Raw genomic sequence first — 23,065 nt, 5'->3', positions numbered from 1 at the left:
AGCGGAAGTCTCGATACACCAAATGCCTTCTCTCGACTCCTCTCTTCCTCCGCTTCCCTTCCAAATCCCAACTCCCGCTGACTACAGCGGCCTCTCGTCGTCGTCGTCGTCGTCATCCTCTTCGTTCAACGCCAGCCTCATCATTATCGCTGCCATCCTCGCCGCTGTCTGCCTCGCTTCTGCAACCTTCCACCTCCTCCTCCGCTTTCTCTCCCGCGCTTCCTCCTCCTCACCGCAGCTCATCCACCACAACCCGTCCACGCCATCGACGAGGTCATCGTCGTCCGACGGGCACCGGTTGGCCCGGGTGGAGGCCCTCCCCATCCTCCACTTCGACGCCGTCCGCACCTCCTCCCCGCCGGACTGCGCCGTCTGCCTCTCCCGCTTCCGCCCCGGCGATCAGCTCCGCCTCCTCCCCGCCTGCCGCCACGCCTTCCACTCCCCCTGCATTGACGCCTGGCTCCTCTCCCCCGCCGCCTCCTGCCCCCTCTGCCGCTCCCCCGTCCACCTCCCCCCACCGCCGCCGCCGCCCCCGCCCCCGCTTCCTCCGGCGCTCCCAGTGACGGCCACCGCCGAGGAGCCGTCCCCGGCCGGCGGAGGCGAGCGGGGGTGGTTGAAGGAGTACGTCGACCGGCTAGCTTCCTCCGCCTCCTCGTCCTTCTCCTCGCTCCGCTTCTCCGACAGGTGGAACCGCCCAGCCAGCTGGGACTTGGAAAACCCCGACGACGGCAACACCGCCACGTCGGCCCAACGTACAACACCATGTGGCAGCGCCGTAAATTAACCCCATCTCGTTGGGCAAATCGCGAAATCCGACGCTACTTCGTCGCCGAAGGTTGTTGCGGATAAATTGATGTGAAAGAAAGGTCACGAGATCGGACACAATTACCAGATCTGCCACTCAGCTGTTGTGGTCAGAGCAGCGGCGGAGTCGATGCGGGTTGGTCGAACTATCTCTTCTGCTGCTGCGCGTCTTCAGATTGCCAAGTGAAGTGTCGTCTGCTTTGTCCATTTGCGTTCTGCTACTCCCCACCCACCGAGAGGTTATACTATTAGATTCAGATCAAATTAGCATCGGGGTTACGTAGCACATTAGAATATCCAACAACGTTATCCAGATCCGCAACTGAATTCGGACCCGTCAATTACTTACCCTTCTATCGGAATCCATCTGACTTGGCACACGTCAGTGTTCTTCTCCCCGAGACATGGCCGACGCATCAGCTTTCTTCTTCTTTGAGTTGGATACGAAGCAAATCCAATCCAAATAGGTGACCTAACGACGGCAACACCATCGGCAGCTACCTAACCTTTTCGAGGAAGCAGAGTGGAATAGTCCATCCATTGTAGGACGCTTGTCATTGGCGTCCTCTATTTAGAGCCCATCACTTCACATTTCTTATGGTCGGTCGGTCAGCATTAAAATCTACGCTCGTCAAGATACGTGGGAAACAATATGATATGATTCTTCTTGAAGATTGGTGCGTAGCTCAGAATTCTGGGTTCCAATCCATTACCATTTGCATCAGCCCCAACCAACCCTATAAAGCATTTAGAATGATCCTTTCACAATGCCAACCCATATACAACATTATATATATAATTAATATGTGAGAATATTATACATTATATCATCCGATATATCAAGATATGAGTGACATTGGTATTATTTCCGATTTATCATAATTTATAATTATGTGGATTTTATTATCTTTTTTTTTTTCCTGGTTAGGTTGGGAATCTGCCTTCCACAGTACCCTTGTGAGAAACGTTTTCAGAAGAAACGTTTCTGCTACTACTTGAATCGTTTCGCGGAAACGGCGGGAACCAAGACGAGCCCTCTCTACTCCATATAACAAGAAGCAACGCCTTCACGTAATGGCCGCTCCAATACGACCGTTGGAAGCAACCCCTTCCCTTCCCGGCCCTCCCCCCACCCCTAAACCCTAAGCTGGTTCCTTCCGAGACCTCTCCTTCCTCTATCCCGGGAAGATGTCGTCGCCCTTGATGAGGCTTCGAGATCGGGAGTGGCATTCCCCGGCCTCCCAGAGATTCGTCGATCAGGTGATGCCGGATCTTCTTCTTGCTCTCCGCTCCTTCTTTGAACCCTTGGTTCTGAAAGGTCGGTTCTTGGTCCGAAGGGGGATCGGTTCATACCCACCAGGAGCCTGATGAACCTGGACTTCGCTCGGTCCTCGCTGATGCGGCACCCACGGCGAGACGGCGCCACGGTCGATCGCCCCGACATCTTGACTCCCAAGGTCGCCGTTCTCTGTTTTCTTTGATCTTGTTGTTCTTTCTTCTTGACGCCCGGTTCTGATGGAGTCAGGAAGAGTATAGGAGGCGCGTCGAGGAGAGTTGGACGCTGGATTCCCAAGGGAAGCCGCTCAAGATGTTGGTTTTCAGAGGAAGCCCAAGAAAATCCCATCCCAGTGTTCTGATGGTGGATGAGATATTGAAAGAGCAGCGGGAACCGCCGAGATCCATTAGGCGCATTCGGCATCTTCCCCAGGTAATTCCTGTAACACCAAAAGAATCTTTCACATCTATACTTCTGCCCATTCAGCCTAATTAGCATATTCACAGTTTGATCGTGTTCTCGAATCATTGAAGTTGTTCGAAAGAGCAACATTTTGATCAAAATGGGAATTTTTAGTGATTATGAAGCACTTCACCGTATTGTGGTTTGGATGATTCGAAGATGCATTATGAATCATGAAAGATACCCTAATGCTCTGTTTGCTGTAGTTAGGTTATGTTCTTCATGTAGCATAGTTTGTTCTCAGAAACAGTGTTTATTTCTGCAATTGGATCAAATTCATGTAGCCTAATCTGTTTCTCGACGAGATTGATTGTGTTTTTAGAATCACTAAAGTTTCATCATGCTAATGAGACGAAACTACATGGACTCACGGACCACTTCAGAAAGCTTCTTGTTTCTTGATGTCTACTGCGAAGATAACAGTTCTCCTTTCATGTAATTGTCATTTATGGAGAAAAGATGCTGAGTTACTTGTTCTTGATGGATGAATTAGTCAGCCGACCGGATTCTAGATGGGCCAGAGCTCATTGATGATTACTATCTCAACCTCATGGACTGGGGGAAGAGCAACATCTTGGCAGTCGCCTTGGGGCGTTCACTGTGCCTCTGGAATGCTGCCAACTCCATGGTGCAGTTGCTGCTAACCACGGATGTGGATGATCACCCCACCAGTGTTGCATGGTCTGTGGACGGGAAGATGGTGGCCGTAGGATTTGCGAGCTCCAAAGTTGAGATCTGGGATGCTATAGCTCTGCAACAGGTTTGTCCAATGCTTCCTCTGTAGCTTCGACAATGTGCAATTCTTCCTCTTCTTTCATGGATAAGTAGCAGAGAGTTGAGATCAGGATCAGAGAAATTTCTTGAGACAGCGCCTGACTTGCGTGATCATTTGCTTCAGGTCAGGATCCTGGAAGGGCACTTGGCTAGAGTTGGTAGCCTTTCTTGGACGTGGAACATGTTGTCGTCGGGCAGTCGTGATGCATCCATCATCAACCATGATGGTATTGTGCTTCTTTTGCTTCTTCAATCTTCTGTCCAAAAGATGAAGGGGAGTAATGCAATAATCTACGCAGTGAGATCTTTCCGCCATGTCTCTTCCAAACTCAAAGCACACACCGGAGATGTTTGTGGCCTGAAGTGGTCATGCGGTGGGGATCTGCTGGCGAGCGGTGGCAATGACAACCTCGTCCATGTGTGGGAATCCTCGAAGATGGGATCGTCAAGGTACCTCCACCGGTTCACCGACCACCGCGCAGCCGTTAGAGCCCTCGCGTGGTGCCCGTTCCAGCCGAAAACGCTGGCTTCTGGTGGTGGAACCGCCGACCAATGCGTCAAGATTTGGAACGCCCAAACCGGGAAGTGTACCAACAGCATCAACACTTCTGCGCAGGCAAGACGCTCAAGAACTCAACCGCTTGGCATTACGTGGTAGCGGTCTAAATCTCCACGGCATGTCATTTCGTCGAGCAGGTGTGCGCGCTGGAGTGGAACAGGCATCAGAAGGAGATCTTGAGTGCCCATGGCTACAACCAGAATCGTCTGAGCTTATGGGCGTACCCTTCCTTGGCAAAGATCACAGACTTCACAGGGCATACTGACAGAATCTTGCAACTTTCCCAGGTAAGAAAGCTCCACAGAAACACAGTGGCATTTCTCTTGACGTAGGCGAGTGACGTCTCTGCGAGTTCTTGATCCCTGTGTTCCTTGGTTGTGAAGAGTCCAGATGGATCGACAGTGGTGTCAGCTGCAGCAGACGAAACGATTCGTTTCTGGAAAGTGTTCGAGCCACCCCCATATTCTTCTCCTTCGATGGATGATGAGGATCGCCTGTTCTCGCTGAAAAGAATGCACATAAGATGAAGGAAATCTCTTCCTAAGGGTACATAAGTATGTTATTCGAGGGGTTGCAATACAAATCGATGAACAAGAAACGGAGGAAACATATAACCAATGTAAGTAGTTCTTTCTGTTCCCTTTTTCGTTGCAAATCATACGTCATTTTCCAATATGTTTCGATACTTCAAAGCGTATAGTTTGAAGTATACACGACTTCAAAAAAAAAAAACGAAAAAACTATACACGACTTCCAGTAAGATGCCAAAAAATATACAGCTTCCAGTTGAAGTTTTTTTATTATAAAATTATTTGGACGAATTTTTAAAAAAAATTACTTTACAAAATTTCTTATACAACACTCTTATTTTCAAAAATTATAAAACAATATTTTTTTAATGATAATTTTAATCTCATTTGATTATCATCCTAGTTGCACCTCCGTCCCACCTTTGGCCCTCGTTGTTGTCACTTGTAGACTCGTCGTCTCCTCTCGTTATCGACCACAAGAGGAAGGGGGTGCACTATTGATCGTGAGTGTGGTCGGATAGTGGGTGTTTGTGATTCTTTATCGTTGGTTGCAAGAGATGAGGGTTGGAGAGGAGGGAGAGAGCTTTCTCAATCATGGGTAAGACATGTAGCGATTGAGCTTACGAGGGTCAATGGAGATGGCTCAATTTTTTATTCGATCAAATGCTTTGTAAATTTTTTTTAAAAGTAAGACTTTTTTTTTTTCTAAAATTCACCAAATTATTTTAAATATAAAATATAAAATATATAAAAAAAATGTTATGTAGTTATTAATAACCTTTTTGTATATTTTGTAAATATTTCTTGTTATTTCATGTATGCAAATATTGAAACGAGACAAATGTGGGGAAACAAACGTCCCATCATGTAATCGTGGTTGTGGAATCATTTTATCACAAGTTTTGGGCCTTCTCACGCGACGTGAGCCGTTGGATCGAACGATGAGACTATGAAGCGAAGGGATATGGTCGGGCGCTTCAAACTCCTCCCGCGGTTGCATCCGGTAGTACGGCTCAGCCGATGGCGCCCGGCAGAGCGGGCGACGGCGCTTCGGGCGCCGCCTTTGACGAGCCCTTCCTTCTCCAGCTCCTTCGACTCGCCCCTCGGGCCGTGCCGCCAGCCTCGGCCGATCGCCCTTCCGGCTTCCGCTTCCTCCCGCACTCACTCATCCTTCCTCCCTCATCCCTGCCGCCGCCGGCTAAGGGTGCCGTCGTCCGCGTTAGGGTGCCGATACCCCGAGGTTTGCCTCCGGGCCCATGGGAGCCTCTGGAGACTGCCCCTCCCCAAATTACCAACGATCTCCAGAGCTCCCACGGCCCTGGGAATCGACCGGGTGATACCGGCGATCGAAATGTCTCGTGGGGAAGTAATTCCCACAAGAATCGTCGGCTGCAGCACCAGAATATAATCTCCGACCTTCGAAGACACGACGACGGATGGAATACAGGGTCATGGGGACGTGCAGCGAGGAGCACAGAGAATGGTCGAGCTGGTCCTGTTCATGCAGTCAGGTACCAATATGACAAAAAGCTTCCGAGTTTGGGGGATTACAGGCATTCCTTAACGTGGAAGCCAAAGACAACGGATCAGATGCGGCCACAGCACTCGGCGCAGAAGCAAAAGTTCAAGGTAGAGTGGGTTGCTGTGGCCACGAAGAAAGACGAGAAGCAGAGCGAAGAGGAGCCCATCAAGAAGAAGACAACAAACAACAGGCAGGCCATGGCGTGAATTGCTGCTTTACGTAGACTAGAGTAGTAGGACTGCTCTTTCTCCACACACCCACTGTAGCTGAGGCACGTTTAAGTCGGGTCGAATCGCACGTCAATCATGCAACAGCAGACAATCCTTGCAGCAGAAGGAAGCACTCGCGCACTCCTGAACAGTGGTGGGGCGGCTTAAGGGGTACGTCCTCCTGTTCCACGCCTTTCCCTCCTCGATCCTCCCCTGCCGCCACCACTCAATCATGCATATGACATGGATGCTCAAGAACCATTTCATTCATACCATACATACGCATAAACATCAAGGCTACACGGCAAACTACATGATTTCACAGAACCATAGATGTCTACTTCCGATCCATCTATCTGCCGTTCCATCCTTAAATGCTAGTATAGATGGATAGATAGACATTCAGAAACCCTGGCTTTTGTTATCCAGGAAACACACACAAAACCCTAGTCATTGTCCTATTGCCTTCTCTGTTAGTACTTGCCATCAGGGTTTGGAAACAGGAAGTCGCTTGCCAATGTGCTGCTGCTCCGTCCGACAGTACCCACTGCGAGCTGGGATGAAGCGCACAGGGAGGAAGTCATCGCTGTGGCACACGAAGGTTGAGTTCTTGAAGTGTTTCTGCAGTGCCGGCAAACCCTGTGCCCAAAAGAAGGAATGTTGCGTTTACCACGGAGGGAGGTCTAAGAATTAGATAGATGGAAGATTGAACTCACCTGGATTCTGGCGTACGTGACCACACAGATCTTGCGAGATCCATGCGGCTTCCAGTCGTAGTTTTGGAGGGAGCCGTACAGCCTCCACGCAGCTACTGCACTGGTGAAGTTGACGAACGCATAGCCCATGTTGTTGCCCGTACTAATTCCATTTCCACAAAGAAATCAAGCAATCAACCAAGACAATCAAAGCCAAAGGAAAGCTGCAAACTCACTTGAAATCTATAGGCAGGTACAAGAAATCGAACTCGGACAAAGTGGTTGATGAGATATCTCCCTTTCCCAGCTCCAGTGACTTCTCATTTCCTTCTTCCATTATCTTCTGGTTCTCTGCATAGCAGTGCTGGTCTAGTATACCTAACAGCTTCTCCTTGCTACGCAAAGAAAGAGAGGTAAGAAGCTACTGGAAGGAAAACAAGGTCCTGGGATCGCAGAGTTGACGTACGTGAATTTGTTGGGCAAGTTCTTGATCATGACTGTGGTCTTTCCACCATCAACCTCAACTGCAACATTCTCATCTCCCTTGAGCTCAGATTCCTTCCTCCGGCTCCTGGCCCTCGGCACGGAAGCCTTCCTTCTCCAACCAAAGGAACCACCGCATCCAAACCTTTTGAAACTACCCTTCCGGGCTTCGGCAGCGGCCTCACACTGCACCTCTTCGTTCACCTTGGTGACAGGCTCGAGGCTCTCCTCTTCCTCCTCCTTGCTTAGATGAGTCGAAGGAATCCTATCATCAGCTACAGGCAGCTGGAGAGGGATCGAATGGATCTCACTCCAGGAAAACCCTTTCCAGCAAGCACAATAAGTGCTGTAAACAAGTCCATGCGGAGGAGGAGGAGGTGGTGGTGGGTAGGGACAAAGCTCGAAATATGGAGTGACCTGCATAGATTGGTTGAACACAAAATAGCAAGTTCGCGAAGAGGAGTAATAGTAGCTTCCAAATGGAGTGATATCGTGTGAAGCTGGAACGTAAACCGGGGCTTGGGGATCGAGGCCAGCCATTGGGGACGACGGAGAGAAAGAGTAACGTGCTGAGGTGACTGCTTTAATACCGATCCAGCAGAACTGCTACCGCATTAATGGGCGGCAAAGACACAGACGGAAGGAAATGGAAACGGCGGCACACGACTCATGATTGTCTTCGAGTGGAGACAAAACGGCGGAGGAGTACAGGAGAACAAAGAGATCCAGTGAATCTGATGTGGTCATCTCCATCGGCTTTCTTCAGCTCGCGTTTTCCTCCCTCTTGTTCTTGCGCTGCCTGGCGTCGCTTTCTCCGATGCGACCATGGATTAGCTTCGGATCTGAAGTCCACCTGCAGCTTGGGATGTCGGGGAGGCTGTCGTAGTCGAAGTTATGGTTCTGTAAATGTGGTGGTGCGGAGGGAAGTCGAGCATGCCGAACACTGTGAACCGACCGTCATCCTTTACAGGCGATGAGGGTAGAAATATTTTCCTTGTTTAGCTGCCTGCCTCGAATGTCGAGCCCACTGGATTTTATATTATGGATGACAGAATAATAGCAGTTGATTATAATTTTCACAATAATGTGTAAAACAACTTTTAGAGTTCAAAAAAATAAAAATAAGAAAATGAAAATATAATATATTATTTTTTAATTGATCGATTCATAAGAAAATACAAAAAAGGTGGTTATGAGCATTTTTGATATTCTGAAAATAGGAGTCATTTTTAGGACTGTGATATGGCGTCGATCGAGTTGGGTTCTTATTGGAAGCCACAGGTTCGAGCCCATCGCATGAAGACTATGGCCCAAATGCGATGCCATTAGAAGAACTCGATCGCCCCCATCCGACTCGTTCCGACACCGTTCAAAACCCTCTCCCCGTCTCTTTCTCTCTCTTCGCGCGCGCGCGTCGGCGACTCGGCCCGCTCGCGAATGGATGCCATAAGGAAGCAAGCAACCAAGCTGAGGGAGCAGGTCGCCAGGCAGCAGCAGGTCTTCCTAACTCTCCGCCTCCCCATTCCGCTCCCCCCTCCACCGATTCTTGGTCCTTGTCAACCGCCGTGTGTCAAGATCTTTCTGTTCTCTAACATTCCGGCGGCTGATTAGTCGTCCAGTGGTTCTCTTCCGGGTTCCCCTTTTTGTGGTTGCTACTTTGTAGATTCTGGACTCGCTAGGGCTTGATCGTAGTGTCTGCCTGCTGGAGCAGTGGTATTAACCGGCGGCGTAGGCGGATGAGCAACATCATTTCTAGGGTTTTGTCTGCTTCTTGTGCAAGACGCCACCTGAGCATCGGAATGGGTAGCATTGATCGATTTTGTTTTGCATGGCCACTTCTGCTATTATCTGAAAAGAATTTTCGATGTGATTGGTAGGTTTTGCAAGACCACATTTTGATTTAGGTTTAGAGATCATGTAACATTTCCACGGTCGCCCTATTTGTCATAGATACTGCTGAGAAAATCAGTGCTAGGAGTTTGCTAGGTGGAATGCTGATCTTGAATCTGGTCTTGATCTTATTTGGGTATGATTTTACCTTTTCTTTTTAGCAATCTAGTGGTCTAGTGAACATGGACACCTTGTTTCCATATGGGACATTTTGGTTCAGCTAATCATAGATAATGTTGTGTATGGTATTATCCTAATAATTAGTTTCATTCTTCAATATCCCTAACATACAAAGATATTGGATATTAACGCATTCACAAATTTGGGCCATGTGAAATGACAATGGGAATTTCTAGAAGAGGTACGGAGGTGGATGCAAAGGGATTGACATAGGGGATATACTATAATGACACTAGAGAAACATAGTTGATGTTCCATAATTCCGAAATTGGTGATTTTTTTTTGCTGGCAGGCAACCAATATCGTTTTCGAATATAAATACCTTTGCATACTAGGAAGCTTCGAATTTTTACATCAGGAAAAGTATTGGTTGAAAATGATAAACCTAATTGCTATGGGCTTTGGTTTTTATGAAGAAATAGTCTTTTATTGTTGAAGGTGGAAGATTATGTTAAAGAAGATGCATGTAAAACTATGCTAAAGATTTCCAACTTCTTTACATTTGTCTAGTTTGAAATATTTTTTCCTACTTGAGTCTATGTTGATGTGTATTTCATTTGTAAAATATGTAAAACAAATGATTTTCTTTCATAACAATTATGATTATTCCCATCGAAATGCAGGCAGTTCTGAAGCAATTTGGAGGTGGTGGTTATGGAATCTCTGATAATGTGATTACTGATGAGGCAGAACTTCAGCAATATCGGAGAATAGAGCAGCTATACATATCAACACGATCAAGCAAGGTCTGTCGACATCTAACATTTTGTTTTCCAGTCTCTGTTATTTATCTTACGAATACTGAATGTTTCTTTCAGCATTTCCAAAGGGATATTGTTCGTGGTGTGGAAGGCTTCATTGTGACTGGGTCAAAACAAGTTGAGATTGGTATATCTTTGGAGTTGTTGGTGATTTTTCCTTCTTGCTGATTTTGTCCTTTACATATAGTAATATCCTGCAGGTACTAAATTATCCGATGACAGCAGAAAATATGGTGTTGAGAACAGCTGCACCAGTGACCATACATTATCAAAAGCTGCATTAATTTTTAGTCAGGCTCGTTCCCATATGGAAAAAGAACGTGAAAATTTATTGAAATCGCTTAGTAGCCTGGTATAATTAATTATCTCATTCATCACTTTAGCCTATTTTTTTTTTGAGATATAAGTTGGACTGTATCAGAACCAAGAGTTCCAATCTATAAGCATGATGATAAATTTTTTTTATTCCTTAGGAGGTAAGTCACTATGCTGTCTTGGTAGTTCTGGTGCAAAAACACTCGATCTTGCTATTTCCTATGGATCTACTGGGGAACTTGCCACTCATATCTAGACACTTCTAATGATCTCTTATTACTTGAATGAATATCTAGTGTCCAGTAATCGTGGCCACTTCTAATTTCCTGTTGTGCATATTGTATAGTTTACCTTTTAGACTGGGTCACTTTGCTGTAAGTTCCTCAATTTTCAGGTTGTGGAGCCATTACGAGCAATGGTAGTGGGAGCCCAATTAGAAGATGCTCGACATCTTGCTCAGCGCTATGAGAAAATGAGACAAGAAGCTGAAGTTCAGGTACATTTGAAACAAATGAAGCTTTTCTAGTTGCCAATCCCGCATGTGTTATGCTTTTCTATATTCATGAATTCATGCTTTTATGCAACTAAAATGTTTGTGTTTTCCTATGATACTTCTTATAGCCTTCTACTAATGATATTTTACTTTCTTTCAATAATATATGATGCTTATATTTATAGACTATTGAAGTTTCAAAGTGCCAAATTAAACTAAGGGAAGCTCCTGGTTATGTCGACAATAGTTTGAAGTTAGAAGCTGCTGAAACAAAGTTGCAAGAACTGAAATCAAACATGACAGTGTTAGGTAAAGAAGCTATAGCAGCAATGGCTGCTGTTGAAGCTCAACAACAAAGATTGACTTTGCAGCGACTTATTGCAATGGTACATCTTTGGCAACGTGATTCTCGTGTTTTGATATCTTGTTGTAGCCTAAAATGTAACTTAATTTGAATTTTCCATTTGAGTTGAAGATTGAATCTGAGCGCAGTTACCATCTGAAAAGCCTTCAAATCCTTGACCAGCTTGCAGGAGAGGCAAGTGTCACACAATTTTGCTTAATAGACAATTTTTTGGTGTATTGATGAAACTTGTGAACTTGTAATTATGATCTTTTACTGTTAATTTCCATGATGGTTCTACTATGCCCTTTTGTCCTGATTGCAGATGGTTTCTAAACGGCAAAGAATTGAAGCATCTCCAAGCTCAGTCTTGGATGAACCTGTACCTCCACCTCAATCATATGAAGAAGCCGATGGAGTATATCCTTCCCACACTTTTGATGGATTAACTGATTCTATGGGATACTTTCTGGGGGAGGTAATCTATCTCTTTGTTAGTTTCTACTATCATGCTGTGGTTATTGGTATTGTTCTATTTATGACTTGTTAACCATATTCACTAAAACTGTGTGATTTGTGAAGGTTGTGCATTCATATCAGGCTGAGTCAGATGCTGAACTGGACTTGTCAGTTGGAGACTTTGTTGTTGTGCGAAAGGTACTCGTCGAATCTTGTGCATTCATATCTGCCTTTTCTTGTCGGGAATGCTATCCAATGAAAGTGGAAAACAAATTAATGTTGATCCAGGATGTAGAAAAAAGGTTTATAGAAGAGTTTCTATTTATTGATAGATTGTAGTGTTGGATGAACTTGTATTTCATAATGGTGATTGAAAAATGATATGATTTCCAGATTAGCATTAAGCATTATGTTTTCCCAGCCTTTTTTTCTAGTAGTCAGCACTCTGCTCGCATTGCTAAACCAAAGCTTTGCAAGTGTCTGGACTTTCAGAGACATTTTGGCCAACGGAAGTTCATATCAGATTAATGTCTGTTCGGGACTTGTAGATAAATTATATGTGATCAAAGCAGTTGTAAACAACCAGTATCTTTGAATATACTCAAATGAGCAGGTTTTGGTTCCTCATTTCTTTTCATCCATATATGTGTATCCACATGCTTACTTTTAAATGTAAGATACTGTCAAAACATGTCAGTTCAATTTTCATGATGCTTATTGCACTTGATGCTGGAGATGGGAGTTCTCCAGGTCATAACTATGTGTATGGATTATTAGGCACCTTACTTTTTTTCTAATGAAATTTGTTTGCTCTGAGACAACATGTAAATGCAAAATTTATGGTTCAAATTATGATATGGTATTAGTGTTTTAGGAGATCAAATGCAGATGCCAATTATATGTGGAAGGAAATTATCTTAACTTCTTTGTTAATTGTACCATGTTAGGTGTTTTTCTGTGTAAAATAAAGAAAAGGAGAAAAAGCATTCGAGTGAATATTAAGTGTGCTTGTCTTATTTTGACTGATCAGAAGTGTTTATCTTCACCTGCAGGTATCCAATAATGGATGGGCAGAGGGCGAATGCAAGGGCAAGGCTGGATGGTTCCCCTATGGATACGTGGAGAGGCGTGATCGTGTTCTTGCTAGCAAAATTGCTGAAGTATTCTGATATACGATTTGGCTGTAGCCATGTCAAGCCTTTCAAACTGAAAGGGTGTCTTCACTGCTTCAGATCTGACTCCACGATCAAGATTGTTTGCTCTTGTCAACTCTCATCTAATCCAAAGTCATGTTCCATTTGGATCCCTGAGGTAATTATGCATCTGAATCTTGATGAATTATCTCTACATCATTATATTATTAGTGAATGAGAAATGATACCAGCCAAGATTCTCCATCGGTTTTCCCGAAAAATGCTTGTCACCTCTATAATTTCAGAAATATAGATTTCTTTTGATAATGGGGGTCTCATTTTAGAAAATATTTCCATCAGTGATGCAGTTTTTCAGGCTTGACAACTTTCTTACTCATACAATCATTTAAAAAATAATAAAATTTAATTTTATTAAATACTGTCTCTTAATTATTAATTATATTTTTATCTCATAATCTTTCAATTATCATCATTTATTATAATTCATTTCATTCGTTGGTCAATTATCCTTGTGAGCTGATATGGGAACCTTAGAGAGAAAAATGAAATGTATGAAAGAAATTGAAAAAGCTTGTTGGATAATTGTGAGCCAAAAGATTGTATGAAAGAAATTGAAGAGTTTATTGAAATCAAGTGATTCGTCTGGAGAATGTTTATGTCCATTTATAGAGGGTGTCTTAGGAACATAAAAGTTTTTAAGATAAGAGTTGTGCATAGTAAAAAGATGATTACCAATAAAAATTGCATAATGTCATATTGTTTATGATGGTTTGTACAATTAAGCTGGTGGTTAATTGAGTTTAAGGGTTTCTTGAAGACAAGGAAGCTGATGAATGACTGCAACAATGTGTCAAAATGGTACTGAAGTAAAACTATTCTGCTTAGTAAAATGGAACCAGCATCTACTGAACTGTCAGGATATGGCTCAACATATCTAGATTAGTGTTTGAACATTTCTTGTGTTCTTGGAGAAACTTTCTTGCTGATTTCAGGGTTGAGGTGAGAAAGTTCTTCCAGGAATGGAGTGACTGCAATGTGGAATTTGTACTGATCATATACACAGGTTTGTACCTCTTTTTCATGTTGCAGCTTGCTTGCTCATCTGCTCTACTCAATCAAGGAAACCAGCTGCTATATATATATATTATTGATTTTATTAATAAGAAACAATTTTCTTTTGATATATCAATATTGAGGATGTATTCACGCGTGCCCGCACACACCGTATCTAAGCTTTAGGTTTGGAAAGAATACATGCAAAAACATTGACATTAGGGGAATTTATGTATATATTATCTTTCATAATTACACATAAATATCATACACAAGTAAAACTAAAAGATAGAAGCCACTGCAGTCATCGATAACCATAGTCTATACATTGAGGGCGGCGCACCACCTCCCATCAAGCCAACCCCCGTCGTGGTCGCAGCCTTACCGTCAGCGGTACCGCCATCTCGCAGGAGAGTCGCAGCACTTCCGAGAGGTCGAGCTCCCTCGTCGCCACGCCGTCGCCCGGAGGCAGCCACTCGAACTCGTGCGCCAGCGCCGCCACCCAGAGCTCCACCGTGGCCATGGCTAGCCCCTTCCCGGGGCAGCTCCGCCGCCCGGCCCCGAACGGCGCCAGTCGCAAGTCCGTCCCCATCACCGGGAACTCGGCCGCCTGGTCCGTAAACCGGCCGGGATCGAACCGGAGCGGGTCCGGCCAAACCGCCGGGTCGCGCGCGATGGCCCACATGTTCACCATCGCAGTCGTCCCCGCAGGCACGAGGGCCCCGCCGACGAGCGCGTCCGACGTGGCCATGCGGGCCCACGCCAGCAGCGGGCCTGGAGGATGCATTCTCAGCGTCTCCTTTATCACCCCCTGCAGGTACGGTAGATGCGCCACTGTCAGCCCCGCCTCGTCGGTTCTCGTCACATCCCGGTCCTCGCCCACCACCGCGTCCAGCTCCGCCTGCGCTCTCGCCTGCACCTCCCCGTGCATCACCAGCCGCGCGAGTACCCACTCTATCAGCACCGCCACGGTGTCGGCACCCCGGAATATCATCTCCTATATAATTTTTTCCACGTCGTTAATTCTATTATTATAATTTCTCAATTAATAATTCTAATCATATAACCATAAATTCCTTTGGGAGAGGTAAGCATACCCAGAGAACGGCGACCATGTCGGTGTCAGATAACTTATCGGAGCCCTGCAGGGACAGCAGAACGTCCACGAAGTCTCGGGGAGCGGGAGCGGCCTCCGAGTCGCGCGCGCGCGCGACTCGGTGCTCCTCGATGATGCGGGTGACGAACCGGTCGACCCGGCGGACGAGCCCGGAACAGCGAGACCGAACGCGCTGCAGGTCCAGGCCGGTGAGCATCGGTAGGTGGTCCGACCAATTGAGATGGCCCAGGAGCTCGTAGCCTTCTTCCACTAAGCTTCTCAGCTCCCTCATCTCCTCGGTGTCCTGCTCGAGCTCGTACTGCCTCCCGAAGACGAACAACATGACGTGGTTGAGAGAGGCTTGCTTCAGAATCCTTCGGACTTGGACGGGCCGAGAGACGAGGCCGTTCAGGGCCCTAACCATCTGGCCGGCGATGTCGGCGCGGTGGCGCGCGAAGGCGGATGTCTGCTTGGGTGAGAAGAGGTGGGTGGCCGCGATTCTCCGCAGAGCGCGCCAGTAGGCGCCGTAGGGGGCGAAACCTATGGAGCGGTGAAACATGAGCCCGTAGGCCGACTCGTTGGCCGGCCGGTCGGCGAAATCGGGGCTGTTGAGAATGTCCCTGGCCACCTCTGGGTCGCAGGTGACGACCACCCGTGTGTCACCAAGGCTGAGCGCCATGAGCCGCCGACAGCCGGGGATGACGTCAGCCATTGCTGCGAGCTTCCGGTGGGCAAGGCCGGACATGAGGCGCATGCTCCCGAGGACGGGGAGGCCCCGGGGCCCCGGGATGGCGTGGCCGAGGCCCCAGGGCCGCCGCCTGTTCCACCAGTACCTCCCCCAGGCGGAGCCACCCGGGGAGGCCCAGTGGAGCAGGAGAGTGGCGAGGCAGCAGATCGCTACGGCAACAGCGAGAGAGAGGAGGCGGGCGGGGTCGGCGGAGAGCCCACCACATTTAGCGGCCACCTGAAGCGACACGAGCCACCCGCCGTCAACCGCGGATGCCATGAACAGATGCGTATATATAGAGCCGGTTAGAGAGACGAGAGTTGTGTTGGGGTGAAGGTCTGAGGGTGTATATATAGAGCGAGGAAAGCCAGCAGAGGAAACCAACACACCATAAACAAATGCGTAATTACTGTTGGGGGCAAACCAAAGTAAATTAAGCGGAGCGCCCGCCGCCACGAAGGGTAAGAAGGAAGCGGGTGCAGGTCAGGAGGGAAGGGGGACGAGGTGGCGGCCGTCGAATCATGGCTGGCGTCAACTGCGTGGTTCAGTTTTACGTGGAATTATTGCCATGTCTATGTACTCAGCTCATTCCAGTAGCATTCACTGCAATGCTGAAAGACCAATCTGACTAAGGAAGTATCTTCGAGGCATATCCCTACGATTCAGCAGCACTGGCTGCATTGGGCTGTGCTACTGCTCCGTGTTGTTTACTCTGCTACCATATCAACATTATCGTTGTCATGAAGCATCAGACTGTGACATTTGCTCCTTTCCCTTGTCTGCAACAACTCCTCAAACCAAGGATCATGGCAAGCAGAAGAGTTCTTTTCTCCGATGGAGTGACAGCGATTCGAGGAACGATCATCTTCGCAGCTGCAATGGCTTGAAAGGGACCTCCTACCTGTCACCACAGATCATGAACCGAGTCATGCCCCCAGAAGCGATGAATCACCATTGACATCACACGCCACCAACCACGAATCCAACGCCATATGCTATCAGAACCTCGGGATGCACGTCATGTCGGATCCCGTATCGATACACTGTACGACATGATTACCCCGAGAACTCGGGGCGGTGCCGTCTGATGCCGCTCAGGCACCCCCAAAGACGCTAATTCGTCAAAGAAGTCGCTCCACCCCAACGAAAGTCAACGGTCACGCCGAATCAAGGCAGAATCGATCCTCGCACGATGGTATAAAAAACTCTTGTCCGGCACTCGACCGGGGGGAGAAAAAAAGGAAGGAAAATATAAAAACTCGACTAACTTGTTTGTTGGAGGGGCGAAAGTCGGGAAACACCTGACGAAGGCTATTTTTGCAAGGAAGTGGCCACTCCCGAGCAGTGAGCGTCTCCACCCGGGAACCGTCATTCGGTGCGTAGAAGGAGAGCAGCCCGTCGGCCCGGATCCCGACCTATGCCAATTAGCACCCCTTCTCGAGGACATGATCGTATCGTAAAGACAAACTGTCAACCATCCCGGGGACGGAAGGACGCGACCCACGTCCACTCACGAGGGCCCAACCGACCTCGTCGGTACGACTCTCGCCCGAGACGTTTAAGAGGTGCATCCTACTCAATCCACCAAAGGTTCCTGACATCGGCTCGCACACGTAACCGTGCTGATTCCCCAGCCGGTACTTTTGTTCACTAAGTGACAAAAGCTCCTGATCACAAATATACATGTCTTGGATGATTGCCTGCACAATAGTTGTTCTTTTCAGTGGCTTTTCTGTCACAATTTATCATCCGCCAGACACTCCCCTGCCGAATCCTTGTCGATTAAAAGTACTCTCAAGCAAGCCACTTGCGCAATGGTGATGTAGCAAGCGACATGCATCCGGCAGCGAGGCCACCAGATAACTCGATACGATGGGGACCGATTAAGAGTAGTCGTCAGCATTTGCTCCTGTGCACGGTGGAATCTTAACTACTACTCTTTGTGTGCCTGTACTCCGAGGTGATCCGTTTGTTCTTCTGCCATACTCGTCGAGTGGGTCAATCATTCCATCAAGCAGGTTCTCTACAGCCGGAATGCATGGCCACATGAGCGTAGTCGGTGCTCACATTGCCTGCAGCAGGTGCATTAAAATGTCAAGGTCGGACCAACACAAGCAGATAAAGCCTCTACATGCCATGCCACAAACATTAATTTGCTGATGTGCACCTTCCGACTCAGCAACTGAGCCTTGTGGTCAACAGAGAAGAGAAGTCACCAAGGAAGAACCAAAAACTTGAGGACCACAGCACAAGGATAAGGAGACTTGTCGTCCGATGGTGTCTGACTCAGCTGATCAAGTCCCTCTCAAGCAGCATCACACCTGGTTGGGTGGGCCAGTATGTGTCGGGGAATAAAAGGAGGGCACATGACATCACATCATCCATCCAAAGCCCCACACAAATAAAATGATTTATAGTAAATTCACTGTACCTCAGATGCAACTTAGGAAAGGGGGTATCATAAGGGATTGGCATTGGGTGACCAAGGTGGCCCTGCCACTTGATAACATTTTCTATTTCTGTTTCTTCTTAAGTATATTTGGATTTGTGAGTGAGGGAACATGTTAGGTATATTGGTGTCTTTCTGTTTGTTCATGCAAAGCATATAGAAGAACGGTTAAAATCTTAACGGTCCCATTTTAGTTGAATTTAATGATTTTCTTAGACTTGTAAATAAACATGTGATGAGGATAGTAATTATGATAAGACCCGGTTGACGTCAGATGACGCCCCACGCCTCGGACGACACGACGGCACCCGGTCAAACTGATCGGAACACAGCCCGAGGCGTATTAACGCCTACTCAGGCTCGGTTCTTCACGCCACGCAACGCTAGTGTCAGATGCCACTATCTGCCCCTGCAAGCGGGCACATCAAACAACAGCAAGCTCCCCTATAAATACCCTCGCACTCTGAACGAGCGAAGGGAGACGGAGAAAAGAACACACCAGGGAGACACCTCAAACTCTACTCCTCTCTACCCCCTCCACCATCTACTGACTTGATTGTCGGAGGGGTCAGGTCGAGCCTCCCGACCCGACCTGTGTGCAGGACGGCAGACGGAGCGTGTGCCCAACTACGGAGCCCCCTCCGGCGGAGACGGCTGACCCCGTCCTGATCGGACCGCCGCAGCCGACCACCTCGGCGAACCCGAGGGCCGCACCGGGAAGATCCCGCCATCTAGACCCGAACCGAGCCGCGTTGGCCCCGAGGCCACGGCTCCAGGTTGTTTACCACAACATTTTGGCGCTAGAAGGAGGGGCCCGGAATATCGGGTGATGGCCCGAGCGGCCCAGACGAGCCCACGGCTGACAGGTCGCACCCGACCGAAGCCTTAGGGGAACATCCCCCGCACGGAGGCCATCGTGACGAACACCCCGCCACGACCTCCGAACGATACTGGCAAATGTCTAACGACCCGGGTATGTCGCTACCCAACGGCACCCCCGCCGACTCGACGCCCGTGTCACCCGAGGCCTTCCAAGACCTCGCCCGTCAAGTCCGAGCTCTGATGGATGTGGTGAAGACCATCATCCCGCTCGTTCCTCATCCGCGCGCACCCGCCCATAGTCCAACCATTGCGACAACACGAGCCCCCCGTTCGGGCCCACACAACACTTCCGGAGCCCCCCACTTCACCTCGGGTCCGACTGAACCCACTCGGGGATCCAGTGATGGCAAACCCGAGCGGTCGCCCGGAACTCGAGGCACTCTCTTTGGACTCCCTACGGGCCCAGTTGCGTTTCGTCAGTCAGCGACTCAACGAGGTGCAGAACGAGGTTCGTAGGTCCAAGGGAGAGCTCGAGGTGGACGCACACCAAGGTTCTCCCTTCATGCCTAAGATACGAGATCAGACAGTCCCCCCGGACTTCCAGCTCCCCTCTCTGGACGCTTACGATGGCTCCACCGACCCGACGGACTATGTAGTTGCTTTTTGCACCCAAATGGCACTATGTGGAACCTCTGATGCCTTGATGTGCAGAGCGTTCCCTACCACTCTGAGAGGGCCGGCCCACGCGTGGTACGACGCCTTAAAGACCGAAACGATCGCTTCCTTCGACCAGCTCGTCAAGGACTTCGAGCTCCACTTCGTGGCCTATGCACGGCCGAAGCCTTCCGCGGCACTGCTCCTCGGACTCAAACAAAGGGAGGATGAGCCCCTCTCCCATTTTGTGGATCGCTTTGCCACGCAAATCCGGGGCCTGCCGGACACTCACCCCTCTTTGTTAGTGCAGGCGTTTATGATAGGCCTGCGACCTTCCAGATTCCTCTGGTCCCTCGCGGAGCAACCTCCCACCACGGTGCCAGAGATGCTCCAGCGCGCTAACCAGTACATCGCCGCGGAGGCCTGGGCGACCGTGAGGAGAAGCAGCGGCACCCGATCGCGGGCTCCATAAGAGAGGTCAAGCACCCGCGGTGGCTACCCGATGTAGTCCTTATGAAAAGAAATATAAGCCCTGCCTCAGGCTCTTTCGAGCCAAGGTCCAGTATCTACCTGACCCCCTCTCGGCTCGTGGTTAGCCCCGGCTTAAAATCTTCTGAATCTATACGGCTCGGCCATAGACTACCGAGCCCACCTCAGGGCGGCTTGCCCACCTGAGTTGCATCTCTCGGCCATAGACTGCCGAGCCCACCTCAGCGCGGCCTGCCCGCCTGAGCCGTGTCCCTCGGCCGCAGCCCGCCTGCGCCGAGCTCCTCGACCGCAGCTCGCTTGCGCCGAGCTCCTCGACCATAGACTGCCGAGCCCACCTCAGCGCGGCTTGCCCGCCTGAGCCGTGTCCCTCGGTCGCAGCCCGCTTGCGCTGAGCTCCTCGGCCATAGACTGCCGAGCCCACCTCAGCGCGGCCTGCCCGCTTGAGCCGTGCCCCTCAGCCGCAACCCGCCTGCGTCGGGCTCCTCGGCCACATACTGCCGAGCGCAAGCTCAGGGCGGCCTGCCTGAGTTGCATTCCTCGGTTGCAGACTGCCAAGCCCCCCCCCCAGGGCGACCTCTCAACCTGAGTCATGCCCCTCGGCCCGAGACCACACCTGCGCGGCCTGCCCACCTGCGTCGTGCTACTCGGCCGCATGATGCCCGAGACCACACTTGTGCGGCCTGCCCGCCTGCATCGTGCTACTCGACCGCATGTTGCCCGAGACCACACCTGCGCGGCCTGCCCGCCTGCGTCGTGCTACTCGGCCACATGATGTCTGAGACCACACCTGCGCGGCCTGCCCGCCTGCGTCGTGCTCCTCGGCTTCATGCCCCCGAGACACACCTGTGCGGCCAGCCCGCCTGCGTCGTGCTCCTCAGATCATGCCCTCGGCTCCATGCCGCCCGGGACACACCTGCGCGGCCAGTCCGCCTGCGTCGTGCTCCTCGGATAATGCCCCCGAGACACACCTACGCGGCCTGTCCGCTTGCGTCGTGCTCCTCGGATCATGCCCCCGAGACACACCTGCGCGGCCAGCTCGCCTACGTCGTGCTCCTCGACTTCATGCCCCCGAGACTCACCTGCGCGGCTAGCCCGCCTACGTCGTGCTCCTCGGATCATGTCCTCGGCTACATGCCCCCCGAGGCCATGCCTGCGCGGCCAGCCCGTTTGAAAGCTGAAGCCATGCCTCGGACTCCCGTTACAACGACCGACGCATAGCTTCTTTCCGGGGGGGAATATGATGAGGATAGTAACTATGATAAGACCCGACTGACGTCAGATGACGCCTCACGCCTCGGACGACGCGACAGCACCCGGTCAAACGGACTGGAACACAGCCCGAGGCGTATTAACGCCTACTCAGGCTCGGTTCTTCACGCCATGCAACGCTAGTGTCAGACGCCACCATCTGTCCCTACAAGCGGGCACATCAAACAACAGCAAGCTTCCCTATAAATACCCTGGCACTCTGAACGAGCGAAGGGAGACGGAGAAAAGAACACACCAAGGAGACACCTCAAACTCTACTCCTCTCTACCCCCTTCACCATCTACTGACTTGATCGTCGGAGGGGTCGGGTCGAGCCTCCCGACTCGACCTGTTTGCAGGACGGCAGACGGAGCGCGTGCCCAGCTGAGGAGCCCCCTCCGGTGGAGACGGCTGACCCCGTCCTGATCGGACCACCGCAGCCGACCACCTCGGCGAACCCGAGGGCCGCACTGGAAAGATCCCACCATCCGGACTCGAACCGAACCGCGTCGACCCCGAGGCCACGACTCCAGGTTGTTTACCACAACAACACGAGTGTCACACGACTTAGACAAAACTAGTGTGACACTAGTGCATTAGGTTCATCGTTTTTATTATTTTTATTATTGATCTTTAATTTTATATCCTAAAGATTTTATATCTTTTTTAATCAGTTCTGAAGAGTAACCTCTCATTTACATTTCATGTTTTTTTTAAAATTAATGTTATGATTATATGACATACAATAAATCTAAATGGTTATATAAAAAGGTTCGATACTCTTTGTTTTATAAAATCAACCTTCTACTCTTTTGATTTTGACAAACTTTTAACATTTTTTATTTTACTACTCAAACTATAAACTATGTCAAAACTCTTTACATTCCAGTAATATCCGATCATATTATTCGATGAGATGAGACAGATATATATATATATATATATATATATATATATATATATGTATGTATATATATAATTTTGTCATCTTTCTCAGGTCTATTACTTACAAGAATCGACAAAAGCGGTAAGCATCTAATTTATCTGTTCTCCATGGCGATGAGATGATGCTTGCCGTGCACTGTTGAAGATTCCTTGGCACCCAAAAAACAAGGAGAGCATGTCGACATACGGTGTGCTGATTGATGGTGGAAGCCAAGTCAATCTGATGCTGCTGTCGCATCACAGATTCACTTGTTGCAATCAAGAACAGGTTGCTTGGGACAACCTCGATAAGAACAAGTAGTGCGCAGGTTTCATCGCCACAAGCTCATTAAAGTAGAGGGGAGATGACTCAGAACTGATCGTTTCTTTATTCCCACCGTGAATTATGAGCAGTGAGGTAAGCCAAAATAAGAAAGCATGGGGTCGACCTCCGTCGCCTGTGGGTTGCTTCACGGTTCGCCTCTCCGTGTCCTTTCTCTGAAGCTTGATGCTTTGGTGCATCGGAATCTGCTGTTGCTCGTCGAAGCTGTTCTCGGTACTGTCGATAATGGTCGTAAGATCATGTGAATCCATATGCTTTCGGTGTTTGATTCGTTATATGTGATTCTAACTCTTATGGGATTATTGTATGCTTATGCATATCCTTTTCTTTCGGTTTTTGATGTGATAAAGG

The 23,065-nt window shown here is 48.9% G+C and overlaps 5 protein-coding genes across 5 annotated transcripts; 3 read left to right on the top strand and 2 right to left on the bottom strand.

Annotated features, from left to right (window-relative positions):
* Positions 1-22: 22 nt before the first annotated feature.
* LOC135596408 (E3 ubiquitin-protein ligase ATL4-like) lies at positions 23-980 on the top strand. Its single transcript, XM_065088461.1, has one exon. The coding sequence runs from the start codon at positions 23-25 to the stop codon at positions 782-784; it is 762 nt and encodes a 253-aa protein (XP_064944533.1). The 3' UTR covers positions 785-980.
* Positions 981-1,992: 1,012 nt separating this feature from the next.
* LOC103970925 (cell division cycle 20.2, cofactor of APC complex-like) lies at positions 1,993-4,402 on the top strand. Its single transcript, XM_009384839.3, has 8 exons — positions 1,993-2,064; positions 2,142-2,261; positions 2,330-2,512; positions 3,036-3,302; positions 3,441-3,543; positions 3,616-3,932; positions 4,013-4,162; positions 4,259-4,402. Exons 1-8 carry the CDS (start codon positions 1,993-1,995, stop codon positions 4,400-4,402), a joined length of 1,356 nt encoding a protein of 451 aa, XP_009383114.2.
* A 1,978-nt stretch (positions 4,403-6,380) lies between these two features.
* LOC103970924 (protein terminal ear1-like) lies at positions 6,381-8,244 on the bottom strand. Its single transcript, XM_009384838.3, has 4 exons — positions 7,298-8,244; positions 7,068-7,226; positions 6,853-6,994; positions 6,381-6,775 (listed from the first exon to the last, which is right to left on the bottom strand). Exons 1-4 carry the CDS (start codon positions 7,852-7,854, stop codon positions 6,623-6,625), a joined length of 1,011 nt encoding a protein of 336 aa, XP_009383113.2. The 5' UTR covers positions 7,855-8,244; the 3' UTR covers positions 6,381-6,622.
* A 400-nt stretch (positions 8,245-8,644) lies between these two features.
* LOC135597041 (SH3 domain-containing protein 2-like) lies at positions 8,645-13,215 on the top strand. The gene is made up of 10 exons (XM_065089449.1): positions 8,645-8,811; positions 10,008-10,130; positions 10,203-10,272; positions 10,346-10,497; positions 10,855-10,956; positions 11,139-11,339; positions 11,429-11,491; positions 11,622-11,774; positions 11,879-11,953; positions 12,808-13,215. Exons 1-10 carry the CDS (start codon positions 8,752-8,754, stop codon positions 12,922-12,924), a joined length of 1,116 nt encoding a protein of 371 aa, XP_064945521.1. The 5' UTR covers positions 8,645-8,751; the 3' UTR covers positions 12,925-13,215.
* Positions 13,216-14,180: 965 nt separating this feature from the next.
* Positions 14,181-16,368, bottom strand: LOC135597040 (cytochrome P450 78A9-like). Its single transcript, XM_065089448.1, has 2 exons — positions 15,060-16,368; positions 14,181-14,959 (listed from the first exon to the last, which is right to left on the bottom strand). Exons 1-2 carry the CDS (start codon positions 16,062-16,064, stop codon positions 14,315-14,317), a joined length of 1,650 nt encoding a protein of 549 aa, XP_064945520.1. The 5' UTR covers positions 16,065-16,368; the 3' UTR covers positions 14,181-14,314.
* Between the last annotated feature and the right edge of the window lie 6,697 nt (positions 16,369-23,065).

Source organism: Musa acuminata, chromosome BXJ1-11 (assembly GCF_036884655.1).
Source record: "Musa acuminata AAA Group cultivar baxijiao chromosome BXJ1-11, Cavendish_Baxijiao_AAA, whole genome shotgun sequence".
In the NCBI taxonomy this organism is placed as follows: Eukaryota; Viridiplantae; Streptophyta; class Magnoliopsida; order Zingiberales; family Musaceae; genus Musa; species Musa acuminata.
This window is presented reverse-complemented; position numbering and strand designations above follow the sequence as displayed.